Here is a 26,540-nt window from a genome sequence, read left to right on the forward strand (position 1 = left end):
CCTAGCGCCGCTCACGCGATGACAGGATCATTTTCCTTTCTCGTGCTCACGCTAGAGGGGGGGGGGGGGGAGAGTTAGCGCATGCGTACTAAGGGTGGTCACGCCGCACGCACACCTGATTGATCCTCGCCACAAGCTGCTTCGCATTTAAAATGTCGCTGCGAGTGCGATCGCACAGATCTTTCAAGAGCTTCCGACAGTGTGCAGACAGCACACATTTGTTTTTCCGCGAAAATGATCTATTTATAAACTTTTATGGATAATTGAGCTTGCAGGAGCTTGGATTTAAATGTTTTTAAGTTTTTTTCTTACTCTAAAACTAAAAGGTCAAGTATGTCAATCGAAGGTCCTCAATGTTATCATTTACCTGGGATGTTCGATAGAGCCAGGAAGATGGAAATATCATAAATGCCTTATGTGCAGTCCATATTTATGTCATTCTGATTCCCAGTTCCAAGTCCTAAATATGCGCGCGTGGGCGCGTTTAATTCCTGGGCCTTGCCGGCGATCTGGAAGCTTACTGAACATTGTCACCGGAATGTGAGACGTGTGGACAACTTTGGAACGTTTATATGGTACTTGTTATTATTTCGTTGTCTAGGATATATATGTTTTTCAAGCCCCCTTTATTTTTGCAATGTATTTTATGCTGCGCTAAAACAATATATATATATATATATATATATATATATATATATATATATATATATATATATATATATATATATATATATATATATATATATATATATATATATATATATATATATATATATATATATATATATATATATATATATATATCTGATTGTATTTAAACATCAGCCGCTTCCATATGTGTTGGCGACATCGTGCGTTTAGCGCACACGGTGGTCTCGGTCTTGAACCACGCAGCCATACGAGTAGGCATGTAGGAAATGTACTACATAAGCATCTCGGGTGGTATATGGTCTAGTGACACCGTCGTAGCCGGGCCACAGATTGTTGCATCAAAATGAATGTAATCTCCCATCGCTCGTTTTCCCGTCTGAGAATTTAAACCGAAACCTTACCTGCCGAACTTATTTTGGTGAGAATGCTACCTTTAAGAACGTTACGCGCGCTGTATTCGTGCAGCGTACGCGCACGTTGCGTAGTGCGGCACGCCACCTACATTTACAAGCACGGCGCTGACACACGCATTCACAAAAGTGTCTTCTTAAAACCTTCTTGATGACTTGATGGTGAGACCACGTGAGACCTTACGCGCAGGCGCCGCCTTCACCGCTTTCCCCACACACGCCCAGCGACGCAGCAGGCCGCAGCAGCGCAGCGCCACCAGCGTGGCTAACCGCGGCCGCGTAGCAGCGTGCGTCCGCTCCCGATATCGTGCGGCTTATCGTTGGGGTATATGCGTCGTGCCTAGGGAGCCCTGGCTGCGACGTCGGAAGGTGCTGCATGTGATCGGCCCGCTTGCGCTGGAGCCCAGTCGGCCAGCACCCGCAGATAGGACGGGAGCCGCGCCGCGGGCGCATGCGCTTGTCAATGGCGGCGGCTCGGGCTGCAGCACCGCACGCAGCCCCTCGTAGAGGGCTGGCTCACGCCACACTGGGCCGCCTAGGCGGCCACCTCTGACGCCTTCACCGATGACTGCAAGCAGTGCCAGTATGGGGTGAGTGAGCTACACCGGGATCTCACCCCTGCTAAACCACCGCACACACCCCCGACTTGCCGGTCGAACAGGTTCAGCTTAACGGTACACCTTGTTTTCCCCAATAAATAAGGTGCGAAACTTGAGCCAAATCGTGCGTGTTTCGGCCCAAGTACAAGCCGCGATAACCGAAACATCCGCTTGGATGAAGCCTGGTTGAGTCAAATTCGCTGCAGCATCTGCTAGCGTGCTTGTTTCAAAATTTTAATAAATGTTGCGAAACTTGAAGATTACCACTAGAGAAAGTACATTAAACGCAAATCAGTTACAGCGGATTGTAAAGACAGAAAGCGCTCGCGAAGACGCGTAAACTTTTTATCACATTCAAAGTAGTTTTATGCGTATTGTATATTTGCACGAATCTTTAGGACAGCATACTTGTTAATTGACCGCCAAATAAAACAACAATGCGATCACTATATGTCTGTTAATAATCAAGTGTCACTTGTTATATGAATGCTTGTGCAAGGTGTACAGCAATTCTATATGATTAATTGTTCATGTTAGCATCCTTGTAGCCAGAAGTTGTCAGTGAGTTTAAACTCCCCAAGAGTTCTCAGCTTGTATGTGTGCTTACATGCTCGCATGTATTGATGTAAAGATATATGTTGTGCCCGCACAAATAAAATCTCTGCTATTCCCCTCTACCATAGCTTCAAAAATGGTGCCTTTGTCTGCACATGTGTTCCAATATATAAAGGTTGGTTCCGGTCTGGACATTATCCAGACTAGAAGATAAACATTAATTTAGCTCAACCCTTCAGGTGTTTCAATTTCATGGCCAAAGTTTTAATAATTTGTTTATAGTGCATTTTAAAACTTCATTTCCCTGAAACACTCACGGCAAATGTTGAAGCAATTTACTTCACATGTTCCATGTGCAAACTTAAGTTTATATAATGTGCCTTAGCTTGTCATATTTATCATCACCAGAAACCTCACACTAGCATACAAAAAAAAAATGAACTACTATTTACAGGGCTTCAAAATTAATCGTTTCTATGAAGTAAAATTTGTGTGATTGCATTCTTTGAAAGCCATCTGTGCAATAAACATGGCTTTCAAATGCTGACGATCTGCAGCCATCATCTCATCAGTGGAATCAAGGTTAAGCGAGTGTGCTGCATCATCTCAGTTACAAAAAAGGTATATTGCTGCAGACAAAGTGAGTGTTGGCCGAGCTCACCAAGAAAAAGCTTACCAGTAATGCATTGATGAGTTAAGCTTGTTCAAAGTACGTAAGATATGTCAGTACCTTCCCGCAATATATTCTAGAGCTTAAGTCTGAATATTAGTTCCGTTTTTGTCTTGTAAAGCTCAGGCATTTAGAACATTCGGGATGGTTCAGTTATTGAGGTTATAAAAACATCAGCCAAAATGTGGGTGTTACACTAGCAGTTGTAGCTCATACTGGTGTCACACGAGTGGTTGCGATCAACAGTTGTCTCTGCTACACAGCCCCTATGAATCCTGATTGAGTTTAGTGCAGACACAAGTCAAATCGCTATTGTCCCACTCTCAATCTCTACTTATCGCAACCAAAAGTGCCTTTATGACAGCAGTATAAAACAAGAGAGTCAAATCAAGAGTGATATACAGTGACGTTACATCACTAAGTGACAAGACTTGCATTAAGGTACCAAGGTGAGGCAAATTGAAACTTCTTAAAACCTTGTGGTTCTTTTTTATTAATTTTTTTATATATTACCAACAAGACATCCTACACAATGATGTATAACCTATATCTCTACTTGAACAGGGGCATTGCAGAAAAAAGTTGCAACATCGGTCAAATTTCTATTCTTTGGAACTTTGTTACAACCTTGTCACACCGTTGCTGCTTCTTTCCTATTTTTATCACTTACTATATGAACATATAAAGCCCACAATGTTATATTCTTCGTGAAAGTGCAAGCCTTTTTTTTTTCTAAAGTACGTTAAACTTGCAACATTTTGCAATGTTTTGTCATGACCAAAAATAATGAAAATAAAACAAAAATTGACTGAACTATCATTTTCATGGAAGATTGTGATAAAAAAATATGTGTGCAGCTTGCAGTAGTGGCAGCATTATGGTGGTAGTTTCTGTTTGCACAGCAACGCAAGGCATTAAAACTGTTTCGTAGTAATGGATCGATGCCGAAATATTTATAAATCATCTTCCACAACATAGTTTGACATCCGCAAACAAAGTTCAAAGCACCCTCTAGGTATCACAAGATATTTTCCGGAAAGAAAAAAAAAACCTGAATAACTACTTGTCTAATTCACGTCTACTTGTGTAATCTTTTTTTTTCAGCAATACTGGAGATTGGCAAAATGCCATGACACCTACCTTATATGGAATGACCCCTATAATTAAAGAAAAATTGAAGCATAAGCTCAAAGAAATTCACTGGCAGTAAAATAGCAGGAAGTGCAAGGAGCATGTAGGAAGAAACATGCTTTACAAACATTCTGACTATGGCATAATTTGGGCCAGTCCCACCCTCTCTGGAACAAGAATCCCGCATATAAATTTCTGGGTAGAATTCAGTCTTCTTGCATGTGTATAATCTGACAACTGTAAAGGTCGTGCTGTAAACAGGAATGTCAAAGTATCATGAACTAGCTATACTTGTTACTAGATATTTGAACAAGTATTTGTACTGGTTATAAAATAGCCGTGAGTGTATGTTTTCGTGGCATATGAGTAATCATTATTCAACTAATAATGGACTATGAATGTAGTGGTAATATAATGGCACATTGATAGAGTGCAGGAGCAGACAATTATTACTAAATTGTGTTACCATGTACGTAGCAGAACCGTGGTGCAATTCATTCTTCTTTTTTTCAATATAGCTGCGTCTGTTTGCAGTGGAGGATAGCCAGCTGTAAGCCTTATGTAAAGGCTATGTGGCGTCAATGTAAGATTGCTCTTTGACGAATCAAGGCTAGGCATGCCCACTGGTGTTGCATTGAGGCCCCGGGTGGGAGCAGCTCTACTTTATTACAACATCCTCATCAGTGCCTCGTGTGCCGTAGTAAGTGACTGCCACGAGCAGAGTAAACTCCACCTTGTCTGGGCATCCTTGTGAACATTTTGTTTTTATGTATTCAGAGCACTTATTTCAGAGTTTCATAAGTAGTGTCTCTTCTTTTGCTAATACATATGAGAAAGCTATGGGTTAGTTGATACAAGTATGTTAATGGTTCGGTTAATTTTCTCATGACTAAGCCTTCTTTAATCCTTTCCTATCCGAGGTTGTTGGTTAGAAATGATGGAAAAATACTGTTTTTTTTCTAATTAGTTCTACATGTCTTGAAACAAATAAAAAAGTATTTAAATACATGTTATTCACAAGATACTCTCAAAGTGTAATTTTTTTAATATGCTGGGTACGACTGCACTGTGCTATAGAAAATGCCTGAGCCTCTCCATTCTTTGGTGTGAAAAATGTGTCAGAAATATAAGAAATAAAACGCAGTGACAAGAAACAAAACAAACCTTGTCAACCTGTTAGTGTTTGTTTACATCTGTTGTGTCCACGGCTGGCACATCAAGACATGGTCATCATCCACATCATAGATTTGGAGGATATGTGCCGCTCTCTGTGATCACACCCTCTGAGGAGAAAGACCGAAATGCTTTATTTTTAGTCTGTCAAAACTTGGCCTAACAAGCATTTTTCTCCCCGAATTGTTGCTGCATTCTGTGCTCAGTCGGGCGAGCACAAAGATGCCATTTGATAATCTAAGCTATTTTGTAATCCAGTTCTTCCTTGACCAAAATGCGTGATTGGAATGCATTTCTTGAAGCCAAAGAGAACTCTGGAAAAATGATTAGGTATAGCTTCACTGCTACATAGCACAAAAACGTCTTAATGTGGATAAGGCCAGCTCATCTTTGTTGGGAGTGGTATAAATGTTATAGATGAGCTCAGTCCATTTAAATAGGGGAAAGGAGAATGCATATCTGATATGCTTGAGGATCTAAAAGAACCTTAGTCAGATATTAGTGCTGATCAACTATATGCAGGATCACTTATTTTTAATTTAAAACTCCATCTTACTAAATGGTACGTTAGCAAATAATTGACCGCTTTCCTCTTGCCATATTTCTCTGAGTGACATTATGAAATTCGCTGTAGTAGCAGGTAAGATGTTGCACTGGCATAGGCTTAAGCAAGGGATTCAATTCCTGGCCTCAGAGGCCACATTTTGATGGGGACAAAATGCAAGAAAAACTGTACACTTAGGTGTGTGTGTGCACACTGAAATACCCTTAATAGTCAAAATTATCAGCTACTATGGCTTGGCCTTTAATTAGGATTTTGTCATGTGAAATTTTAGAATCTGTGTATTGGTGCTTAATGTCGGGCTAGCCGGATCGTACTGTCCTGAAAAATAAAGCAAGAGTAGAGTGTTTGGGGGGTCAGGAGCTAGTGTGCATTCTGATGGAAAATCTCTGGTGGAACTGACAGCAAACTGTAATGCACCATTGCTTTGCAATAGTGTGTTCAGACTATGCATTCAACATTGTGACTAAGTGGGTACCACCAAACAGGACCCGCTGATGGTTTGTTTGCAGGGAGCAGCCCATCTTTTCCACGAAAGCGCACGTGTTCCACATCGACCCCAAAACGAAGCGGTCCTGGATACCAGCCAGCAGCCAGGCGGTGAGCGTGAGCTTCTTCTATGACTCGAGTCGCAACCTGTACCGCATCATCAGTGTGGAGGGCACTAAGGCGGTAATCAACTCCACCATAACGCCCAACATGACCTTCACCAAGACCTCCCAGAAATTTGGCCAGTGGTCTGACATCCGGGCCAACACTGTCTATGGCCTTGGCTTCGGCTCGGAACCTGACCTCAATAAGGTGAGCATGATGATATGCGGGCCTTCTGAGCCGGAATTTTAGGCACCATATTCTGAGGCTTTTTAGTTATGCTAGCGTTTCATTTGCAAATTTCGATGTGCTCCTTAATGAAAAACTAAATAGGCAATGAAAGTTCCCCAGATGAGCTTAAGTAGTTGTCCCACATAAGTTAATATCAGGGCAGGCACTTCTCTTGGTGTTCGTGTTTTTTTTACTCTAATCATCATGTTTATTGCAATGCTATGTTAAGATTGAAAGATGTGTTCCTTGAGTGTTGTTGAAGTGGACCAGGCAAAAAAAAAAAAAAAAACGCAGTTACTATGGATTAAAATTTTATTACAAGGAACTTAATTTAGGCCCAGGATTTGTTGTAGCTTTTAATAGCTTTGAAAACCATCGAAAAACTCCTCCAAGTCAGTTGCAAAAAACAAGTCGCAGTATTCCTCTCGAAGTCCGCGGCGGTCTTCTGGCACCGCAACTCCAACATCGGCCAGTCTTCTGTGCAGGTCACTGTCTTCCAAGCCATCGAACATGTTACTAATGCTGCATTCCTAGAAGGAACGCGTCACTGTCTCCTCAGGTACAGTGGCCCATGCCTCGGTAACAAAATCGAGCACATGTTGCCGCGACAGCTTCAAGTTTTTTTTCAGTGTTCATGCTTCTTTATGCATATACTGTTCCCGCAAATGCAGCAAGGTGGACTTGAATGGCTTATTCTAGTACAGGTCAGCAGGCTGCAAGATGCTCATGCACCCCGCAGGCACGTTAAGCACGTCTGTCGTATTCCTCGAAGGCATTTGTGGCGGCTTGTGTCGTATCGATAGGCGCCTGGTCCAACACTAGTGAGCATCGCATGTCGTCGATATTTGGGCCCCGGACTCTCAACAGCCATTCTTTAATTCTCTCTGATGTCATCCAGCTGTTTTTCGTGATGGTGATAAGAACATTTGCTACAAATGGAACGAAAGTCAGCATTGTGATAAAACGAACTTGGCGACAATGTGACCCCTCACCCGTTCAAAAAAATAAAATGATTCTCACCTGGAACGGAAAGACTCGCAAAGGTCCTGGCTGGAATTTTTCCACTTTGAAGATAACGAAAGCTGGGAGCTTGTGGCTGGTGGCTAGGCAAACCATGAAGCCTTGCCAGGCACATCCAGTGTTTGCAATTCGTATGGTGCTTTCACTGACCACGTTGTTCGTCCTGTTGAAGGGGTTGTCTATTTGTACCACCGTCTGATCCATGTTGCCCATGTTATATAAGGTGCAGCTGTTGCGCCGTCGCAGCAAGTTTGCAGAAGATTGAAAGGCACTTTCTGCCTTCGAAAGTTCCTCGGGCATCTTCCGACTCTCGTTTGCAATGCGGCACATTGCAACGCCATATCGCTGTTTCCAGCTGCTTATATAATGGCTGGAGGCTACGAAGTTTCCCAACTGCATGCTGTTGGCAATTTGGACGGTCCCTTCGGAAAGAATTCGGTGCTGGGGGGGAGGGGATTGCACGTTCTGCATTTCTTTCGTACTTAAGGTACTCGAAGATCGCATCAACCACATGTTCGCTGAACACTGGTGCGCCGTTACTCAGCGTCAGTTGAAAAGTTTCCTTCCCATAGTTTAGCTGCAGCAAATTATAGAAATTCTTCTCCCATTTCCATATCCGCTTCCTGTCGAGCTTGAAATGTCAAGATGTCTAGCGCACGTTCTTTCCATTTTCTTGACACCATCGAATACCCGGCACTTTCTTCGCCATTGTGTAGGACTGGATAGGCATAGCTGACCTCTCACCGCAAACACAAAGCTACAAATAGCGCGGAGGATGTGCAGAGCAATTGGACTGCAGTGCAAAGCAGGATTGGATTGGATTGGATTGATGGGGGCAGAGCAATTGGATTGCAGTGCAAAGCAGGATTGGATTGGATTGATGGGGGCACTTTCCCGGAACGGCGCGGATATTTAAAATTGCCAGTGGAATTTGGGGGGGGGGGGAGGGGGGAGGGGGGAGGGGGGGCTTGTACGGGCTGAGGCGCTGCTCCGAATTTTAGAGTAGTTGAATCTCAATGTGTATAACAAACTATTGGATATATAAGAGGTTATGTAAAATTCGGTGTAATTTCTTTTAATAGCACAAATGCATCTGAAATGTATGCAGGGCTTGGTGATAGTATTTTTTTTGTTTAATTCACTTTAGTTATGAGGAGGCTTAACTGTTCATGCAATAGCCACTGGTGCAATGCCTCTGTAGAAATTTTTCTTGCAGACTTCTTATGTCTGGCATTTGATGAAGCAGTATTTCACTTTGTGGTTTGTAAACCTCAGTAGTGTAAGTCTGGCTTATGAAGCTCACTTGTGGGCTGTTCAAAGTAAGCATGAAGTTTAATTGCTCTGAAGAGAGAGACAGAGAAACAACTTTATTGATGGCATAGCAAGGTCGGTAAACTTAATTTGCCGGTGCTTGGAAGGGTGGTGGTCAAAAGCTTGCCACGACCGTTTCAGCCCAGTTAACCACTTCTGCCTGAAGACGGTAGTCGGCTGACAACAGGAGCAACTCCCGCACTTCGAGGGAGGAAGCTGGCAGTATTGTTCTTGGTGGGGGTTACCCTCACATTCCCAAAGAATGTGATTTTGGGTATTTTCACAAGCCCTTTTCCCAATGCTTGAATAGATAAAAACTGGAACTGTTATAGTTATGCAATCTATAAAATGCATATTCCTTATTTCTCATTGATAAGAAATAATTCTTTATACATTTTATATACATTTGCTTCACCCTGACTAAAACAAGAATTAAGCAAGATGCAATAAGACGCTGAGAAAATATTTAAACACACTGCTGATTTATTTGACGGTTCTTATATGGCTCAAATCAGACAAGTAACCACTGTTTATGGGTTTAAAGCAAATAAACTTAAAGAGCCAGTAAACAGCCCTGAAGTCCAAAAATTTTTAAAAAGGGATATAAGTGCAGTTTTTCTTTTCGAACATGCTGCCGCAAGAATTTTGTGAATACGTGATATATTAAGGAAGTTACAGGGGTTAGAACATCGGTCTAATCTGGTTTCAAATTGCCGATTGACGTCATCGGCAAACTCGTTCAGTCGCAACGCACTTCCGGTTGCTGCGAAGCGTGTTTTTTATCTACCATTTGCCGCACCAGCCGCGGGTCAACCGTGTAAGCGTCAGGTGAGAAGTGTCGACCACAAACGATCAGGTCCCCCCATGTACGCCGCTTGATGACCGATTCGCTCTGCCATGCAGCGCGCAGAACCCCATCGTGAGGCACCCGGTGCTGATGCTTCTCCGCTGCCCAGTCGCTCGATTTGCAGCCGACGACAGAGCAGCGCTTTTTACCCGTGTTGCTCATGTCAAGGGCGAAGTACGTTCGTACGTGCGCACAGGCACTGTAGTTGAGCGAGGAGTGTACATGTGCACGCGACAACCGCGAGGCTGGTTCTTTCACCACAGTGCCAAGAATTAAGGGGCAGTTTTGTAGCTGTGGGTGGGAACAGGAACTGACTACTGTTTTACTACTGTTTTACTGTTTTTTCACACCTGATTTAGACCAATCTGCGAGCTGCGTGCTACGTTACAACGCTGATGGCAGAGTTGACGTCACTATGCGTGCAAGGGGGTCGGTCAGGCGTAGGAAAGGTGCGCGGGAATTGTTTTTTGAAATAGAGGCTCTGCGCGGTGCGCGGCGCTGTAATATTCAAAAAATGTGATCGCTGCGGTCAAATCTACGAATTGCTGAGCTTGTATGGGGGGTGTAAAAAGAAAGTCGAAGCCTGTTTACTGGCCCTTTAAACAGGAATGAAAGCATGGCTTCTAAACAAAGTATAATTTCAATCTGCACTCAATCTTTAGGAGCAAATACAGTATGGCATGCTTTTCAGTTTCGTTTGGGCAGTAAAGAAAAGACAAATGTAGTAAACCTTAGTTTTACAGACTGTGATTTTGGTAATTGTATATTGCTGATCATCAGTCTTGGGCAGCACTCAGGCTGTCCACAAAGAGCCGGAATATGCCATCCTTTGAATGCATGTGATATTTCACATTTATTAAAGAAAGCATTCATGCTGCACTTGCAGATGGCACTGTAGAAAATGCTTGTTCTGCATGTGATACGTGCAATAGCATGGAATGCCAAGGTCATGTAATGTTGTTGCTGCTAGCTAATCAGCTTGAATGTGTTTTCATGATGACAGTTTGAGGTAAAGATACTATACGTCTCACGCAGGCACCATGGCATGCTGTTGAATAAACAAAGATTACTTACATTAACATGGATTGCCATCACCATATTGTGTCAATGAATCATATTGAAAGTAGTGTGCACTAAATATAGTTATTGGCACATCAATGAAACCGGTATTTTTTCTTATAATTTGTTTCTGATTGCATATCGATACAGGTTTGCTTGATGATTGCAGTTGTTACCAGAACAAGAAAGGTTTGAAAAACACCTGCAGCCTGACTCTAGCACGTTTTTGTATTTAGCCTTTTTTTCTATTGTTCTTTATGCTTATCATTTAGTTAAACAAGCCAGGCACATGGCTCCGTCAGCTTCCACTGAATCTTTTCACTGAATCTCTCTCATCCCACAAATAAGCAGAATGGCATGCTACAAGAATGTCCCACCCGCATTTGTGAGGTGACTGTGTTTGTGTGTGTATGTGCAGTTCATCGAGAAGTTCCAGGAAGTTAAAGAGGCAACCCGGCTGGCTGCCCAGAAGGCTGGCAACAATGGTGTGGCGGCCGTGCGGCCCCCTGAGGGAGGGGAAGCCGGTGGGGGGGACCCCACAGCGCTTCACGGTGGTGGCAGCCCCAAGCACCAGCAGGCAGCAGCTAAGGCGTCGCTGCCCCAGACAACGGCCGAAGCGCAGCTGCGCTATGAAAACGATAGGCTCAAACTTGCGCTGGCACAGAGCTCGGCAAATGCCAAGAAATGGGAGGTGGAGCTGCAGACGCTCAAGAACAACAACGGCCGGCTCACGTGCGCCCTGCAGGAGAGCACGGCCAATGTGGAAGAGTGGAAGCGCCAACTGCAAGCACTCAAAGAAGAGAATGCTACGATTCGTGCACGCATGCTGGATCTGGAGGCTGGCAGTGCCCCGGATGCCCAGGAGCTGCGACGGGAGCTGGCCGCCTTACGCAGCCGTGCTGAGCTACTTGACCGAGAGAACAAACAGAAGGACAAAGTGAGCAAAGATTGGTGGTGCACTAGGTGCACCTGCAGATGGTCTATGCTGATCGTTAGGCCCTTTAGAATAGCACTGTGGGCTGTTGCCATGTTTTGATAGTGGCTTGGTGAACTTAAAATTTTTTCATGCCCTGGCTACTTGGACACTCTAACCTCGATTACAACAATCTCCATTCTTGCATACCGTAGTTGCATTCAGTTAGACGGAAAACCTATCTGCAGTTATCTTACGAACTGTAATTACTACAGACTAGCCTTGAACAGCTAAGTTAAGGAAACTACCTAAAAAAATGGCAATACCCATGTCGGCAATCAAAAGCAACGTGGCTCTAAGGCAGGCCGAAATGTCTTCCAAAAAAGGTGTCAAGTGGTCTGTCTCAACAAAAGATGCAGATACTCGAAACATTCCAGCCAAAAAAAAAAAAAAAAAAAAGTCTAGTTTAAATATCAAACATGGGAATGCAAAACAAATCAAAGAACGGGCTGTCTTTGCTTTATTACTGACTGCAGGAGGATACGCCACGATGGTCTGGTCATTTTAATGCTCGACTGCTGGCCCAAAGGCTGCAGGACGGAATCCCAGCAGCCACGCCTCCATCTCATTCGAGGCGTAATGCTCAAGGCACATATAGTACTACTTGGAATTCGGTGCAAGTTTAAGGACAGAGATGGTCAAAATTTCCGGAGCCCTCCTCTATGGCGTGCATTGTAATCATTTTGTGGTATGACTGCCCTTACATACCCCCTCGTGTGCACTCCTATGGGCAAGCACGCAATAAAACCTTGTGCAGCATGCTCTCGAGATGTGCAGCATATTCCAAGTGCAGAGAGGATAACTACTTTTGGAAAGAAATGATTTCTAGCATAAGAAATGCAGGCATAAAATACGACAAAAAATAACATATGACCATATCTGAACAAGGGTATTGTGCTCTACTCGAGCTGAATTCAAGACGAAGAAGATTTGCTGGGCCAGAAACTGTCCGAAGAGCAGTGATTGAAGTCCAATAGCAGTAAATGTGTGAGTGGAGCAGGCATACTACTAGTTGTATGCATTCTAATCACATCTCTCCATTTTTCAGTGCAGAGACAAAAAAAAAAAAAGCACCAGGCCTGCGCGGAAAGCACAGCACTGTCACAGCGAAAGCTAGAAGAGCGGTCTTTCAGAGCCTTTTCGAAACACTCATTGGGCAACTACTGAAAGCACACTTGCTTGATACCCACTAGGGCATTTACTTTTAGGTAGTAGGCCGGCATTCGCTGTGCTATTTCTTGTCATTCTTCTGAGAAGTGTGGTATCCACTAAACACTTGCAAGGAATTGCGTGCCAGTTGTTCATGCAGTGGCTGACGATGATGAGGAATTATGGCTGAAATGGGTATGCACCACAGTTAATAGGGGAACAAGAATAAGCTTTTGTAATGGGTTGGAGCATTGGACAGCTAACTCGTTACACTATTTGAATTGTGTGACGACTGCTTCTTCTGCTGTTTTAATTAAAGTGCTTCAATAATCGTATTAACGCGATCACTTTCCCGACATCAAGCCTGCCAAAGGCAAGTTTGCCAACAAGTCCCAAGCATTGGCGTGGCTCAGTGGTGGAATACTGGGCTGGCACTTAGTAAACCCAGGTTCGAACCCCACTGTGTCATTGGCGTTAGGGTGTTTTTTTTTTCTAATTCTGGCAATGTGGTTACGAACACCGGTGGCAGCAGCGGACAGCTACGGTGGTGCGTGACCAGAGTTGTGGTTTCATAACAGCTTTCCCTGTAGTATTTTGGAAAATTATACAAAGAACACATTTCTTACCATCCCAGTATAATTTTAGAACATGATCAACTTCCTTCCCTGTCTAATGTTTTTCAAGGAAATCCCGTATTTACTTGCATAATGAACGCACTTTTTTTCTAGAATAATTGGAGCAGAGTTGGGGGTGCACTTATTATGCGGAGCAAACTTTATCAAAACTTTTTCGGTATGAGCAAAAAAATGTGGTAATGCAAAAAAAGTTAGGTCGCTCAGCTTCTTTGTTGCACTTCACTCAACTTCGGTGGTTGAAGATGCTATCTTCTGCAAGCTGTTCTTGCGCCACCCGTGCACGCCATCACAGCATTTCGCGGCTATCTTTTCTAGCAATCGTTCCACCGCAACAGTGGTGTCTGCTGTGATCATGAGGGGCGCCCAGAAGCGTGTGCTACGACGCCACTATGCACTTTGCCAACTTTGTGGCAACATCGCACGACGACTGGCACGACGCCATTGACATTGTAGCTAGCAACCAACATTGCAGCAAGCTACCACCTAAGCACCAAACAAACCGTCAATAACACGATTAACGACAGAATACGGCCGCGGCTCGCTTGCAACCGAAGCGAGAAGCCGGGACCATGTTGCAAAAATAGTCACGATCTTTTCTCGACGACAGGTCATTTCTTTCTGGTTTTCCAGAAACCCGCACCATTATGGCAACGAATGGCCCTTCAACACAGCCATAGCGACAGCAAATCTTGTTATCTTCGCTTGAAAATTGCGTGCAAGTGGTTGGGCCTTAAAGTTTTGTACTTGCAGGAAGCGACTGTCGGTTGGCGCAGGAAGTTTCCTGACTTTTGCGCTCTGTGTGCTTGTCAGCTGCGATGCCTCTACACTCGCATCATTCGTGAACCCCGCTGTGGCGCATAGATGTTTAAGAGGCTGGGTACTTGCCGCGCACAGATAGAAAGAAAAACTATACGGCGCACGGCATTGGGCAAAGGCGGCGAGGGAGTGAGCAGATGTGGCCAGGGAGAGGGGTCGGCACCATAATAAAAAAACGGAAGATATCCAACTGGCAAGGAGGTGCCAAGTGTCGGTTAGCTGGACTGCAGCCAACTAATGTAGGGTGTGCATTTATTATGCGGAGAAAAGAAAAATCAGAATTTGGATGACTGAAGTTCGGGGTGCGTTTATTATGCGAGTCATTACGCGAGTAAATATGGTAAGCTTTTATATAAGGTTTAGAATTGTGGAACTGTTAAACACCAAACATCTAGTGGTTAGTGCAGCATAGTTTATCACTTTTGCACCACATAACGCTAATTGATTAAACTTGTTTTAAATATGGAGTTGTTAAATAAGCAGGCAAAGAAAAAGAAAAGGTAACTCCGAATTCCCTATTACATACCAGTCAGAAGGAGAAAGCCATGACCACAGCTGGACATAGACCCGCATAAGACTGAACATCATTATCTAACTTAAACAGATCTGATGTTGGCAGTAATTACGTCGATGCATTAGCACAAATAGAACATGCGTGTGCTTGAAAGCATACATGCAAATTGAAATTTGTCTCCAGTGGTGTGCTGTAGAGTTGAATCGTAAAACTGGTTCATTCAAAGCTCTAGCGCTGCGTGACTGGATGACGCCTGATGCATTGTACTGCGATGCGAGGCGAGTGCCTATATTTCGCCAGTATATCACGAGCCTCCTGGATACTTGAAGCCCAGGTCACCTGAGGCCTGAACTCAAAAGTGTTGCTCTTTCTACATATCATCTAACACACAGCAACCATTTTGTATCTCTGTGGCTGTTCGATGGTTTTGCCAAACATTACAGATAGTGCCTGTAAGCGTGCCGAAACAGTGGGATGGCTCTTGACACTCCAGACGATATCATGTGCATATGGATATTTTCAAAAAATCGAGTCAAACAGAATTTCAAAGACATAGCAGTATGCAGTTATTTGTAGGCTTGTGGAAATAGCAAATTTTAGCTTCAGAGCGAATTAGGAGAGCATTCAAAGCGTGTAATGATTTGGTTGAACAATTGAGTTCGAGCAGTATATATCGTTTATCATAAAGAAGAACGAGCATGTTCGTCATGACCCAATTAACGTGCACTATATTTTCAAAAAATGAAACAAGGCATGAGGAAACGTCGTTCCTTTTGGTTTGTGGTGTACACGTATCCCGAAGGAGTACGGCCACCAGCGTGGGTTCGGTCTTAGCGAGCCGCAGGGCACGCGTTAACCGTCGCCGTGGCGGGAAACACGATACTGCTCAACGTCGCAACACTTTATTGTGGCAACACCGAACGCAGTACGGCCCGTTGCAAAAAGGCGCGGCGGGAAAGCAAATAGGCTTATCCACGCCACGGGCACAAAGTACTACACAGGGGTGCAACGAGCACGTCTCCGCGGTAAAGGTGATCCACGGAGACACCGGGACAAAGGGGCCCGGTTGCTCGAGCGAGGGCAAAGGCGCTCGCGTTGGCTTCGAAGGGAGACGGGTCGGCGTAGCTAGGCCACGCACTAGGACACCGTACTGCCCTTCGGCCGTGAGTACGCAGCGGGGCAACAAAAGGTGAGCGTTCGCATCGGGCGCGAGGCGCCGTCAGCGAAGTCCGACGAGCCCCGAGCGACGGGACTCGACGGACGGAAAAGAATGCGTGGCTCACCGTTTGAAGTCCCGGACTGTACTCCCCGCTCCCGACGCAGCGCGCGAAAAACCTCTCGGGGGTCCCCGCGCGCGGCGCCACAGTCAAACATCCGCTACCGGGTGAGGGAGTTAAACGTCACTCCGCCCTTCCCAGCGCGGCTGACGGCAAAGGAGGGTAGGCATGTCGGGACATGAGAAAAGAGGCGGCAAAGCCCGCGCAAAGGCAGCGGGCCAGCCTCAATTCCCACAGGTTCAAAGGAAGTGCAAGCAACTTTGAATTGTAACAGGATTTCTCTTTCGAAAGAGTGCAACTGATAACCTGTAAAATATGTTATGTTCTAGAATTTAATGTACTTCAGCCATATAGCTGGTATAACAAGCTTTTAAACTTCAAAGATGATGAATCAATGTCAAGGAAATACGTTCATTTAAACCTGAAGTAGAGCTTCGCGGCAGCACGGGTTTCTCCTGGAAAGGTATATTCACGGTGTAGCACCCCTCTACACGTTTAAGTTTGACGCCATTTGAAGAAACAGGCAGCGTGTGACGTGCCTTCTAAGTTCGCGTACACAATTGTGTATGCCATGACTAAAGGGCACAATTTAAGTTCTTTTGAAGGGAAGTCGAATGCTGTAATGTTCATTCGAATATTTGAAGTGCTTGAATATTATTTTACAGTGAAAGCTGTTATGAGATCACAACAAGGGTTGCATGCACTGTAGTTGTCCACTGCCGGTGTCTGTAACCACTATAACAAAACTTGTAAATAGTAAGCACCAAGGACCTAGTGGGATTTGATCCCGGGTCTTCTGGGTGCCAGTCCAGTATTCTACCACTGAACTATGGTGGTGTTTCAAGCTCCAATGCAAACTGGCCTCGCGTCAATCACGTCAATATGAGTAAAACCGTTTCAGAACAGCAAAGGAACAACCAGGCATCACACAATGTGAATTGCATGACGAGTGGGTCATTGAATGCTCCAACCCATTAATGAAATGTTCAGGCATAATTCTTCTTCATCATCAGCCGCAGCATCGGAAAATTGCACAAAGTTTCTTGCAAATGAGTAGTGGGTACCACGCTTGTCCGAAGAATGATGAAGGATTGCATAATAATTGCTTTTCTACTACACAATAACTATAATGGTTTATGGCTTATAGGGGACCCTGCAAGTGTGCTTGTAGCAGTGACTCAGAGTTTAAAAAAGGGCTCTGAAAGGCTGCTCTTCCAGCTTTCAGTGTCACTGTGCTGCGCATTCTGTGCAGACCTGGCGTTTTTTTTTCCTGTTCAATGTCTCTGTGTTTGCATTTACCATGTGCACAACTCGTGCCTGAGATGTTGTGCGACATTTAGAATATTGTTATGAAGAATAAACTATATAAGGAGGATATATTTCGTAACAAAATGCACAATGCTTCCATAGTCTAAGCGCGTTCCGCTGAGCACTTTGTCATGCTATGCCATCATCTACGCCCAGGACATTCCCATTTCAGTTATTCCCATTACGATCTATGCTAGTCGCAGGTGGTGGTGCCACAAAGAAATCGAAATAACAGTGAACATTCAAAATATTTGTCTGGAAAATCGGCTACTACTAGTATTTCAGCTGCCATTATATACTTGGTGTCTCGCATAACTAGAACCAAATAGTATTAAAACAAGTTGTTAACTTCAAATGAATGGAACTAATAACAATGGCTTGCGATTTTGTGGTGCTTGTTACGGTATTACTATATACAGTTAAACCTGGATATAAAGAAATTGATAAACTCTTGGACAAATCTGTTATAAAGAGGATTTCGTTATATGCAGGTTCAGTACGAAAATTTGAAAAATAAACACACAAATTAAACAAAAGGGGGACTGAAGGCAAAGCTAAACCATAACACTTATTTTACAGTAAAAAGCTGCGCTATTATTGCGATACCAATTATATGGACACTCGCAGCGGGTTTCCTTCGTCGCCGCCATGTTCCGTAACAAGTCCAAATTGATAATACATATGCCCCCACGCATCGTAACTTTCACGAGGGGTTTAAAGCGCGCGAACGCTGGTGAAGCAGAGATCAAACGAGTCTGTTCATCCCTATCGCCTGAAAAGTGCATAACATCTTCCGCGTGTTGTTAGAACTGCCATCGAATGCTCATACAGAAAGTAAACCACCTGTCTTGAACTAGCATGAAACAACGTGGGCAGGGGGGGTGGGTGCGGTTTCAACGCGAAGGGACTGTGTGAAAAGAGCACTTCTCCCTGGAGCAGCCGTATGCTCACACAAGTGGTTTTTTTTTGTGTGTAGGAGTTTCGCAATATCAGATCCAAAAGAGTGGGCTGCCAGCCTTGCTTCTTATAACATTACAATTTTTTGCTATCGCGATCACTGCATTGCATTGAACGCGCTGCCGTGCTGCCAGAACTAGTCGGCTAATCGTGAAAGCTACCAGCCTGCGATCTTGCGGTGCGGCGCAAAATGGAAGCGCGTGACGAGTTGACCTCCAAAGATTTGTCGTCACTGTGGTCTCGAAGAGCTTTCGTCAGCACCTAATCTGACATCCCCTCGGTGGTGAGGACACGGTTGTTCGAAATTTAGAAAAGTCAGTTTCGCCACAAGGGCGAAGCAATGAATGCGATAACAACAACTTGGAATGTAACACTTAGAACGGCAAGCAGATCGAAACGTGCAGCGCGCTGCTCACGCACAAATGACGCACTAAAACAACATACACAGGACGACAGCAAGCTAACAACGTTTACCGCTCGACACTTAACGTGCTGTTTAAATAAAAATGAGGCACGAAACGTAATGAGTGCGAACTAACAAGTGCCTCAGTTGTTACTTCGCTGTGTTTAAAAAGCGCATTCTTTTCGCAAACAGCGCCTGTCCAGCGAGCGAAGTGATTTTTATGCACTTAATTGGCAACTGAACGCAATCGTTCCGGTCAAAGTCGAAGGTGCACTATTCTCCCCACTGAAGGATAAGCGCAAATGCATCTACCCCTCCCCCCCCATTCGCGGGACAATGTACGCGTGGGAGATAAGCGCGCATCGGCGCACCGTGACGAGCTGGGCGCCTAGCGCTGGTGGCTTTTTTTCTTCTTGAGTTTTCATATATATATATAGATACTATACATATACGATGAATGACGGCGGCGGCAAAAAGACCAGCCGAGACTGTCTATGGGCACAATTGCTATTACAATAAAAAAGAAAGCATAGTTGAACGTCGTCGGGGGCCACTCCATGCACGCGCGCACGGCGTCGAAAACTAAGAGCGAACGACACGGACACAGACACGGATACCGCGTAAAACTATTCGGTAAAGTGCCCTCCATATGCAGAGCAGCTCCACATATGTGACGCTACCTAAAAGCGTGGCACTGCCAACGCGCAATAGTAGTTTTTTTTGGGGGGGGGGGGGGGGGGGGTAAGGGGGCACACCTGGCGGCAAGAACGGCTGCAACGCAGGCTCGCGGGGTGCAGGCCCACCTGCCCATGTCACGCCGACATGGCCCGCGTGCCCGCCGCCGCCGCTTCGCGCTTGGTCGGTGGCTGGGCAACCGCGGAAGATGCATGCTCGTACTAAAATGACAAAATGCGGAGCGAAATTCTTAGATTTTCCGTGGGGCAAATTCGTTATGCCTAGGTTGTCTCCCGCTGTTGCCTTGTTACATAGAGGTTGCTAATACATGTGCTTCTATGGAGCGACAACGGGAACATGAAAACTTCGTTATATCGAGGAATTTTTTATATGGAGGTTCGTTATAAGCAGGTTTAACTGTAGCACTTGAACTAAGATCAATTTTTCAAATGTTTTAATGTTCAGGTTAGGGCCAAGTGCACTTTGTGATTTTGTAGGGGAAATGCCGAAATTACCGATACAATTCTTTGTGGCAATGTACATGTTGCAAGGCAATTTTTTTTCTGGCATTAAAGAAAGCCTGCGAAGTACGAAACAAACTAAAACACCGAACTGAACTCTTGTACTACCATACTCTAGCACTACCATACTCTAGCACTGTCATTGGAGGTAAACAACCAGTGCATGAACCATGATGAAAGGAATAGCTGCAGTTATTGGCTTCCTAGTGTATCAGCATTTTTGATGCCACGCGACAAAAAAGTGCTGTTGTCCCTGATAAGCGATAAATTTATATTCCGCATGATGGCTGTTTTTGATTGGAGTGAAATCATCCGAGTGTTGTGCCTACTTGCAGGAATTGGAAGCACTCAAGAGAAAATTGGAGGACCAAACACCAGGCAAAGCAGATGATAGGCTCAAGGTCAGTGCCTCAATCCACAGCTTTGCCAACTCTTTGAGAATCAATGACATGGATGTACAGTGTCATGAACAAGTCCTAAATGGTCATTGCAATATATAAGGCAACATCTTTACACTTGGAAAACGCACTACATATATGAACTTTTTCTGCAACTACAAAGCCTCATAACAAAGGCAAAACTGACCTTCCGGAACTAACCTAATTCTCTAGTTCAAGAAATTTCCAGGAAGACGCCTCTAGCAGCAGTGAAATGGGACACGTTAGCCACCTTGTGCTACTGCACTTGGAGCAGTTGGAGGAGGAGAGGAAAAGATGCTATTTCTGCAACCCTAAGTGGGAGCACGTCCTATTTTATGAAATGGATAGGGGAGAGGGAAATGAGAGTGGCATCCATGGCCAAAGATGTGGAGGGCAACTTCTACAATCGTTTTTCAAGTCTAGTGTTTTCGAAGAAATGAAGCACCTCCTTGAAGACCTTGGTCTGGTGAGAGGCAAGGAACTGGAGGTGCCTCTGTGCAGAATGGAATACAAAGTGTGTAGTGCCATCAGGGGAAAGTATAGTGTATGTAAATAATAATAACAAATCTGATGTGCACGTGTTTTTTGTTTTGTTTGCAATTTACTCCTTAAGAGTGCTTCACCAGGTCACATGAGAAATTTTATTCAGGCACTGTAAGTGGAAGTTGTAGAGGCTGGCATGGATCATGTATACTTGAAATGATACTCAAAGTCTCACCGCTGGAGCAGTGGTAAGGGAGGATGCACCAAAAACTCGCCAAGCGTTTTCACGGCCGGCGCAGGCATGACACTGGAATGGCAAGAACATGAATGCAAACAAAATGGAGGCACCTTAGTTTCGCATCTCACTCGATTCGAAATAGGAGAAAAAGAAATAACATCATACACAGATTCTGTTTTTGTTTTTTTCTATTTATACAAACTTCCTGTTCTGTTCAAACAACAGATTGCACAAATTGCACATGTTGCCTTGAATAATTCTTGCAGTGTATGCAGGACTATTCCTTGTAGTGCGTCACCTCCTGCATGTTAGGGCACATGCCCATTAGATGAAAGGAAAGTGGCGTTCATTTTAAAATTTCACCTCATTCTGGAACTCGTCGTGTTGAAAATCTTGGCAGATAGGATCATGAGGGTCCAGTGCATACATTTTGCTTGCCAGCTCGAAATTCTCAAACCTGGTGAGGGGTTCTTTAAGGTGTGCACAGAGAGGGAGAAATTGACCTTACGCTATTAAACCCGGCCAATACAAGGCTATAAGAGCCATCTGGCCTTTCTGGCTATTCGCTCCTGTGCTGTCCTTCTCAGCCATGCCAAGAAGAGAGAGAACCAGGAACCTGTTTATTTCACAATGGCCGCTTGACTCTCCACACTGGACAATAAAAGGAGAGACCGTGTTCCACAAACCATGCAGGAAAAAGGACATGGCTATGTTAAACTGTTGGCACCTTTGTGCCATCGTAAAGTATAACATTTTTTTTTTGTTTTCATGTTGTAGACACAAGTTGTGCATGCCTTTCTTTGAAAGTTTGAATTTTTGTGAAAATTTATATGGGCATTTAAAGCACGCTTCTTCATAACCTATACAAAACTATCATCACCTAGTGTTCATCTTCATCGTTAGTAGATATGGCTCTTGAGTTGGTTCTGTGCCTTGGAGGTGACTGTTTTGGCCACATCTTCCAGGCCTAATAAAGGCGTGTAAAGGACTTCGTCGCAAGTGGTTGAGGTTGCTCCTCGATTCCCCGTTCCTGCTCGCCCGCTTTACCTCCTGGAGCTTCGCTCAGGTCGCCGTTTGGGCTACGTGTCCACCAGCATGCCGCAGGACGAACCCTGGGGCGCTTCTCCCTTTACCCCTCCGGCTACGACTGCTGCAGCTACTCACTCTTGGATCGTCAGCGGACCCACTCGCGAGCCCCCTCTATTCGCTGGACTCCGAAACGAGGACATGGACGACTGGCTACACCAATATGACATCGTGAGTGCAGCTAACCGTTGGGACGATCCGTAGAAGCTCAGCCACATCTCCTTCTATGTTACTGGTGTGGCGACGACCTGGTTTTTTAACCACCAGGTCGACTTTCCCAACTGGAACGTCTTCAAAGAAAACCTGCGACAAGTCTTCGCTACTCCGGCAGTTCGAGCCAGTCTGGCGAAAAGAACACTTGATGGTCGCAAACAACAGCTAGGCGAGTCTTATGCCTCGTATATCGAGGATGTTCTCTCTCTCTGTCGACGCGTCAACGACTCCATGACCGAGACAAAGTGCGCCATCTGCTCAAAGGAATAGGGCCTGTCGCCTTCAATGCTTTGGTCGTAAAGGACCCAAGTACCGTTGCCGACATTGTAGCTATGTGCCAGCGCCTGGACGAGCTTGAATCCGCACGGCTGCAGCTGGACAACTCTCCTGCAGCCATGCCTGACAATCTCACTTGCGACGAAGTCCTTTACACGCCCTTATTAGGCCTGGAAGATTTGGCCAAAACAGTCACCTCCGAGGCATAGAACCGACTCAAAAGCCATATCCACAAACGATGAAGATGAAGAACACTTGGTGATGATGGTTTTGTACAGGTGATGAAGAAGCGTGCTTTAAATGCTCACAATGTTGTTTATGTGTATTTACGACTTTAGGGAGCCTAAAAGTGTTTTGCCTGCCTATTCTCGGCTCCTAAAATGCAATTTTCAGAGCATAAAAATCCGGCCTCTAGTTGTATTACACTAGTCCATGCATACGGGCTTGACCATTCTATGGATCCCTCAACTCTCGCAACAGAATGGCACACTGTCTTTGGCTCATCCACAAGAGCCCTACGAGTTGAAAACTTAACGCGTGGCTTGCACAGACTCGCGGCTGCAGTGGATTTCAGTCCAGTGCAAATGGAGACGAGTGCGTTAGTTGGCATTGTTGATATCAGTATGCCACCGCAAGCAACAAGTGAATAGATAGCAAGCACATGTTGAAAGATGTAGAGAGCGATCATTTCTCAACTCAACCTGCATGGCTTCGCGCTCTCTGGCCTTGCGACAGTGTATTGAACTAAATGGTGGAGGTGAACACAAGCGAGACTAAAGATGGGAGAGCATCCAATAAACATTGTGACCATTCCAGACCTGGAAAGAAGCACCTGGCCATAATAGGGGAAAGAGGGAATGGTGCGTTCTAGCTTCAGCATGGGAAGGTGTGAAAAGCAGTTAAAACAGAGAAAATCTCTTTCAAATGCAAACCCTCCTGCCGCTGTGTATTCCCCGTGAGCGAGGATGCCAATGCTTTGAAGATGCTAGGATGTGCACGCAATCCCATAAGTTGCTCCACTCTTGGAGAGGGTCATCTTGATGATTGGATACTAGAGCCGCAAAATCAGAAGAGTGAGATGTTATTTTATAACTGTTAAATTTAGTGGGAGTGATAGTTAAGGTCAGTGATTAATGTATACCAAAATTAATAAGGGCCCCAAAATCAAACCTGCTCAACAATAGCTTGATTATTGTAGCTGACCAACACTGGCAGCTACGATGTATGATGGGCATGATGATTGTTTAGTCATATTGAGACTTGGTGGCGTTCAACATATGCAGGCTCTGCTGTCTGAGAATGAGGCGCTGAAGAGCGCTGCGCAGCGTCTCCAGGATCAGCTGTGTGCTGCCCAGGGACGGCAGGCTGCCTGGGAACAGCTGGCGCAACGCATCGCCCACCGCCTGCACGACTTGCGTGACCTGCAGCACGAGCTGGCTGCGTTACTATCTGCCTCTTGACCCTACCCGGTGTCACACCCCACCTGACAGGCATGACGATAGGCCCCCCTACCACCACTCGCGAGCCAACAGCATGCTAACCAGAAGAGTGGCCTGATGAGCTCCCTGTTGTGCGTGAATCGTGGGCTTGACTCCTGCAAATTGTGTTCGAAGAAAACAGCACCGTAGCAGAAACAAATTGTATACACCTGGACATGGTCTCAGTCTAGGATGATGTCACATGCTCTTTGTCCACGTAAACCATTCATTGCTCATTAAACTGTCAGTGTCAAACCTGAGAACTCAGCGGGATGTGGCTCTAGGCAGCAGGATTGATCGAGCTTCCGCAGTGGTATAGCAAGGTTTGTTTTGCCAAGTTTTAAAAGTAGTCGAGCAATATGGCAAAGCTGTGCAAGTTCTTTTGTGACTGAGCCTGGAAACAAGCTCTTCCAGGATTTCACGTTAAAGAACTTTTGAAATAGCTAGGTATTTTCTTCAGATAAGGTGAAAGCCTTCCTATATGGATTGTCGTGAATCAATTCTTTCTTTGGTGTCTACGTGACACCAATGTGCCACACCATGTAGTATTTGTTGAGCCCTCAATGCACTGCCCTACGGTAAGAAAAGAATTGCCATATAATCTCAACCCTTGGAGCCAATGTAATTCTCACTTAAACAGAATCTCTGCCAACATTGATGACTTGCAAGATAACTATCACATGTTACCTGAAGAATCTCTTTTTTAGTTTGCATCACACTGGCTTGCTGATGCATTCGCATGTCCTACAGGTACGCATATTTTGAAATCATTTCAGCTTCAACCTCATTCCTGTATTGACGGGTAACATACATACCACTGTCAAGTGTGTACAGTAACTTACAAAAATAAAAGATTATCAATTTGTGCAAAAGTAAATATGTTCATGTACCATCCCTTGTTGAACAATGTGTGAATGCTCAACATTTTCAAGTTTGTTTCACATTGTGGCTTTGTTATAATGTTTTTAACATTGCTTGCTCCAGCTCTGAATGAAATGTTACGCATTGGATATCGCGGAGAATGCTGCATGGTTTACCACTTGTGATATTGAGACAGCTTCAATGCATTTACATTGAAAATTCAGCATATCCTTGACAAATTTATTTTTCGTCCTCTGTGCACCGTTGAAAACGGAGAATGAGTTTTTGCTCTGAGGTACTGCCAGAGCCCAGCCCCTTGTGATACTAACAGAAAAAGATGTTAAGGCTAAATTGCATACAACAATGAGCCGTAACAGTCTTGGAAGATGAAATACGTTGCCTCTAACTTGCTGAAAAAAGTTCAATAGCCCAATGGAAGCAAAGGAGAAATTAGAACTGATAGATTATCTTTAACATGCATAAAAATGTTTGCAGATATAACTATAGTGGCATAAGGCCCCGCTCAGATGACTGAAGGAAGGCGGCTCTGTGACTAAAGAAACAGTCCCGCTCGTGTTCCCAGTCATGTCATCCCAAGGCACATTCGTTGCCTCACGAGTGTTGAGCTTGTGCCCATTGGTGCAGGCTTTTATTTATCCAGCTACTAAAGTTATACTCAATTGTTGCAGTGTACCATTTATTCAGAGCTACATGCATTGCATAGTGGCAACACAGCCTTTTTCCATAAAATTATCCAAGTGCTCTCAATACAGAGAGATGTTTTATTGAAAAGCTGAGATTTTGGCCTGGGTCACTTTGGGCCTGCAACTTCACACCGTGGATGAAAAGCAGCTACGAATCATGACAAGGCAAGGAGGTGCATATATGCAAGTTCATCACGTTGGGGCAACACAAAAGTAACAACTTTGCTCCCATGGTGTGACCCCACAACCACAACTGCGCCTAAAGCAGACTCGTTAGATAACAACCGCTTGTCAAAGCGTACATTAGAAGAAATCTGCTTTTGCTATTCTCATTCCTATGTCTACTCTGGGCGCGTGCAGAACACATGCTCAAGTGTTCTGGAACTTGCGATTGACCCCGGTGATTATAATTGGGAGTGGTATCGTTATGACTTATACATTTGTATAATGCCCCATGAATGTGACACTAATGTGTATCTGGTGAATCACACTTGTGTCCCCTTCACACTTGTGTCACCTTCAGGTTGTAAGACAAGTGGAACCTTGCAGTCCTGTGGTTCAGTCCAATGTGGAGTTCTGCATTATGTGCTGAAGCAGGCAATTAGTGTTTTTTTTTATGTGTGTGCATGTGAAAATGCAGTTCTAACCTGAGGGGAATTGCTGTAATGCAATTTTAGCTATAGTATCTGCATGTTCATTCCCTGTCATGTTGCACTGTCCATGCAACAACTGAAAGGTGACCTG

At 44.6% G+C, this 26,540-nt stretch overlaps 1 protein-coding gene across 2 annotated transcripts; it reads left to right on the plus strand.

Moving 5' to 3' along the window:
• The first annotated feature begins 1,257 nt into the window (after positions 1-1,257).
• Positions 1,258-25,108, plus strand: LOC119183391 (homer protein homolog 2). Of its 2 annotated transcripts, none has more exons than XM_037433677.2 (5): positions 1,258-1,651; positions 6,240-6,552; positions 11,229-11,747; positions 20,374-20,439; positions 24,037-25,108. In XM_037433677.2, the coding sequence occupies exons 2-5, from the start codon at positions 6,451-6,453 to the stop codon at positions 24,211-24,213; spliced, it is 864 nt and encodes a 287-aa protein (XP_037289574.1). In that variant the 5' UTR covers positions 1,258-1,651; positions 6,240-6,450; the 3' UTR covers positions 24,214-25,108. The 2 variants fall into 2 exon arrangements, with proteins under 2 accessions (XP_037289574.1, XP_037289572.1); XM_037433675.2 differs by having other exon boundaries at positions 6,264-6,552.
• The last annotated feature ends 1,432 nt before the right edge of the window (positions 25,109-26,540 follow it).

Source organism: Rhipicephalus microplus, chromosome 3, assembly GCF_043290135.1.
Source record: "Rhipicephalus microplus isolate Deutch F79 chromosome 3, USDA_Rmic, whole genome shotgun sequence".
Classification (NCBI taxonomy): Eukaryota; Metazoa; Arthropoda; class Arachnida; order Ixodida; family Ixodidae; genus Rhipicephalus; species Rhipicephalus microplus.

Bases quoted from the DNA above. Each gene is read 5' to 3' on its own strand.
- LOC119183391 (XM_037433675.2), top strand. From the start codon at position 1,626: ATGACTGCAAGCAGTGCCAGTATGGG. The intron at 1,652-6,263 runs GTGAGTGAGCTA...GTTTGTTTGCAG, and splicing joins GCAAGCAGTGCCAGTATGGG to GGAGCAGCCCATCTTTTCCA. The intron at 20,440-24,036 runs GTCAGTGCCTCA...CAACATATGCAG, and splicing joins AAGCAGATGATAGGCTCAAG to GCTCTGCTGTCTGAGAATGA.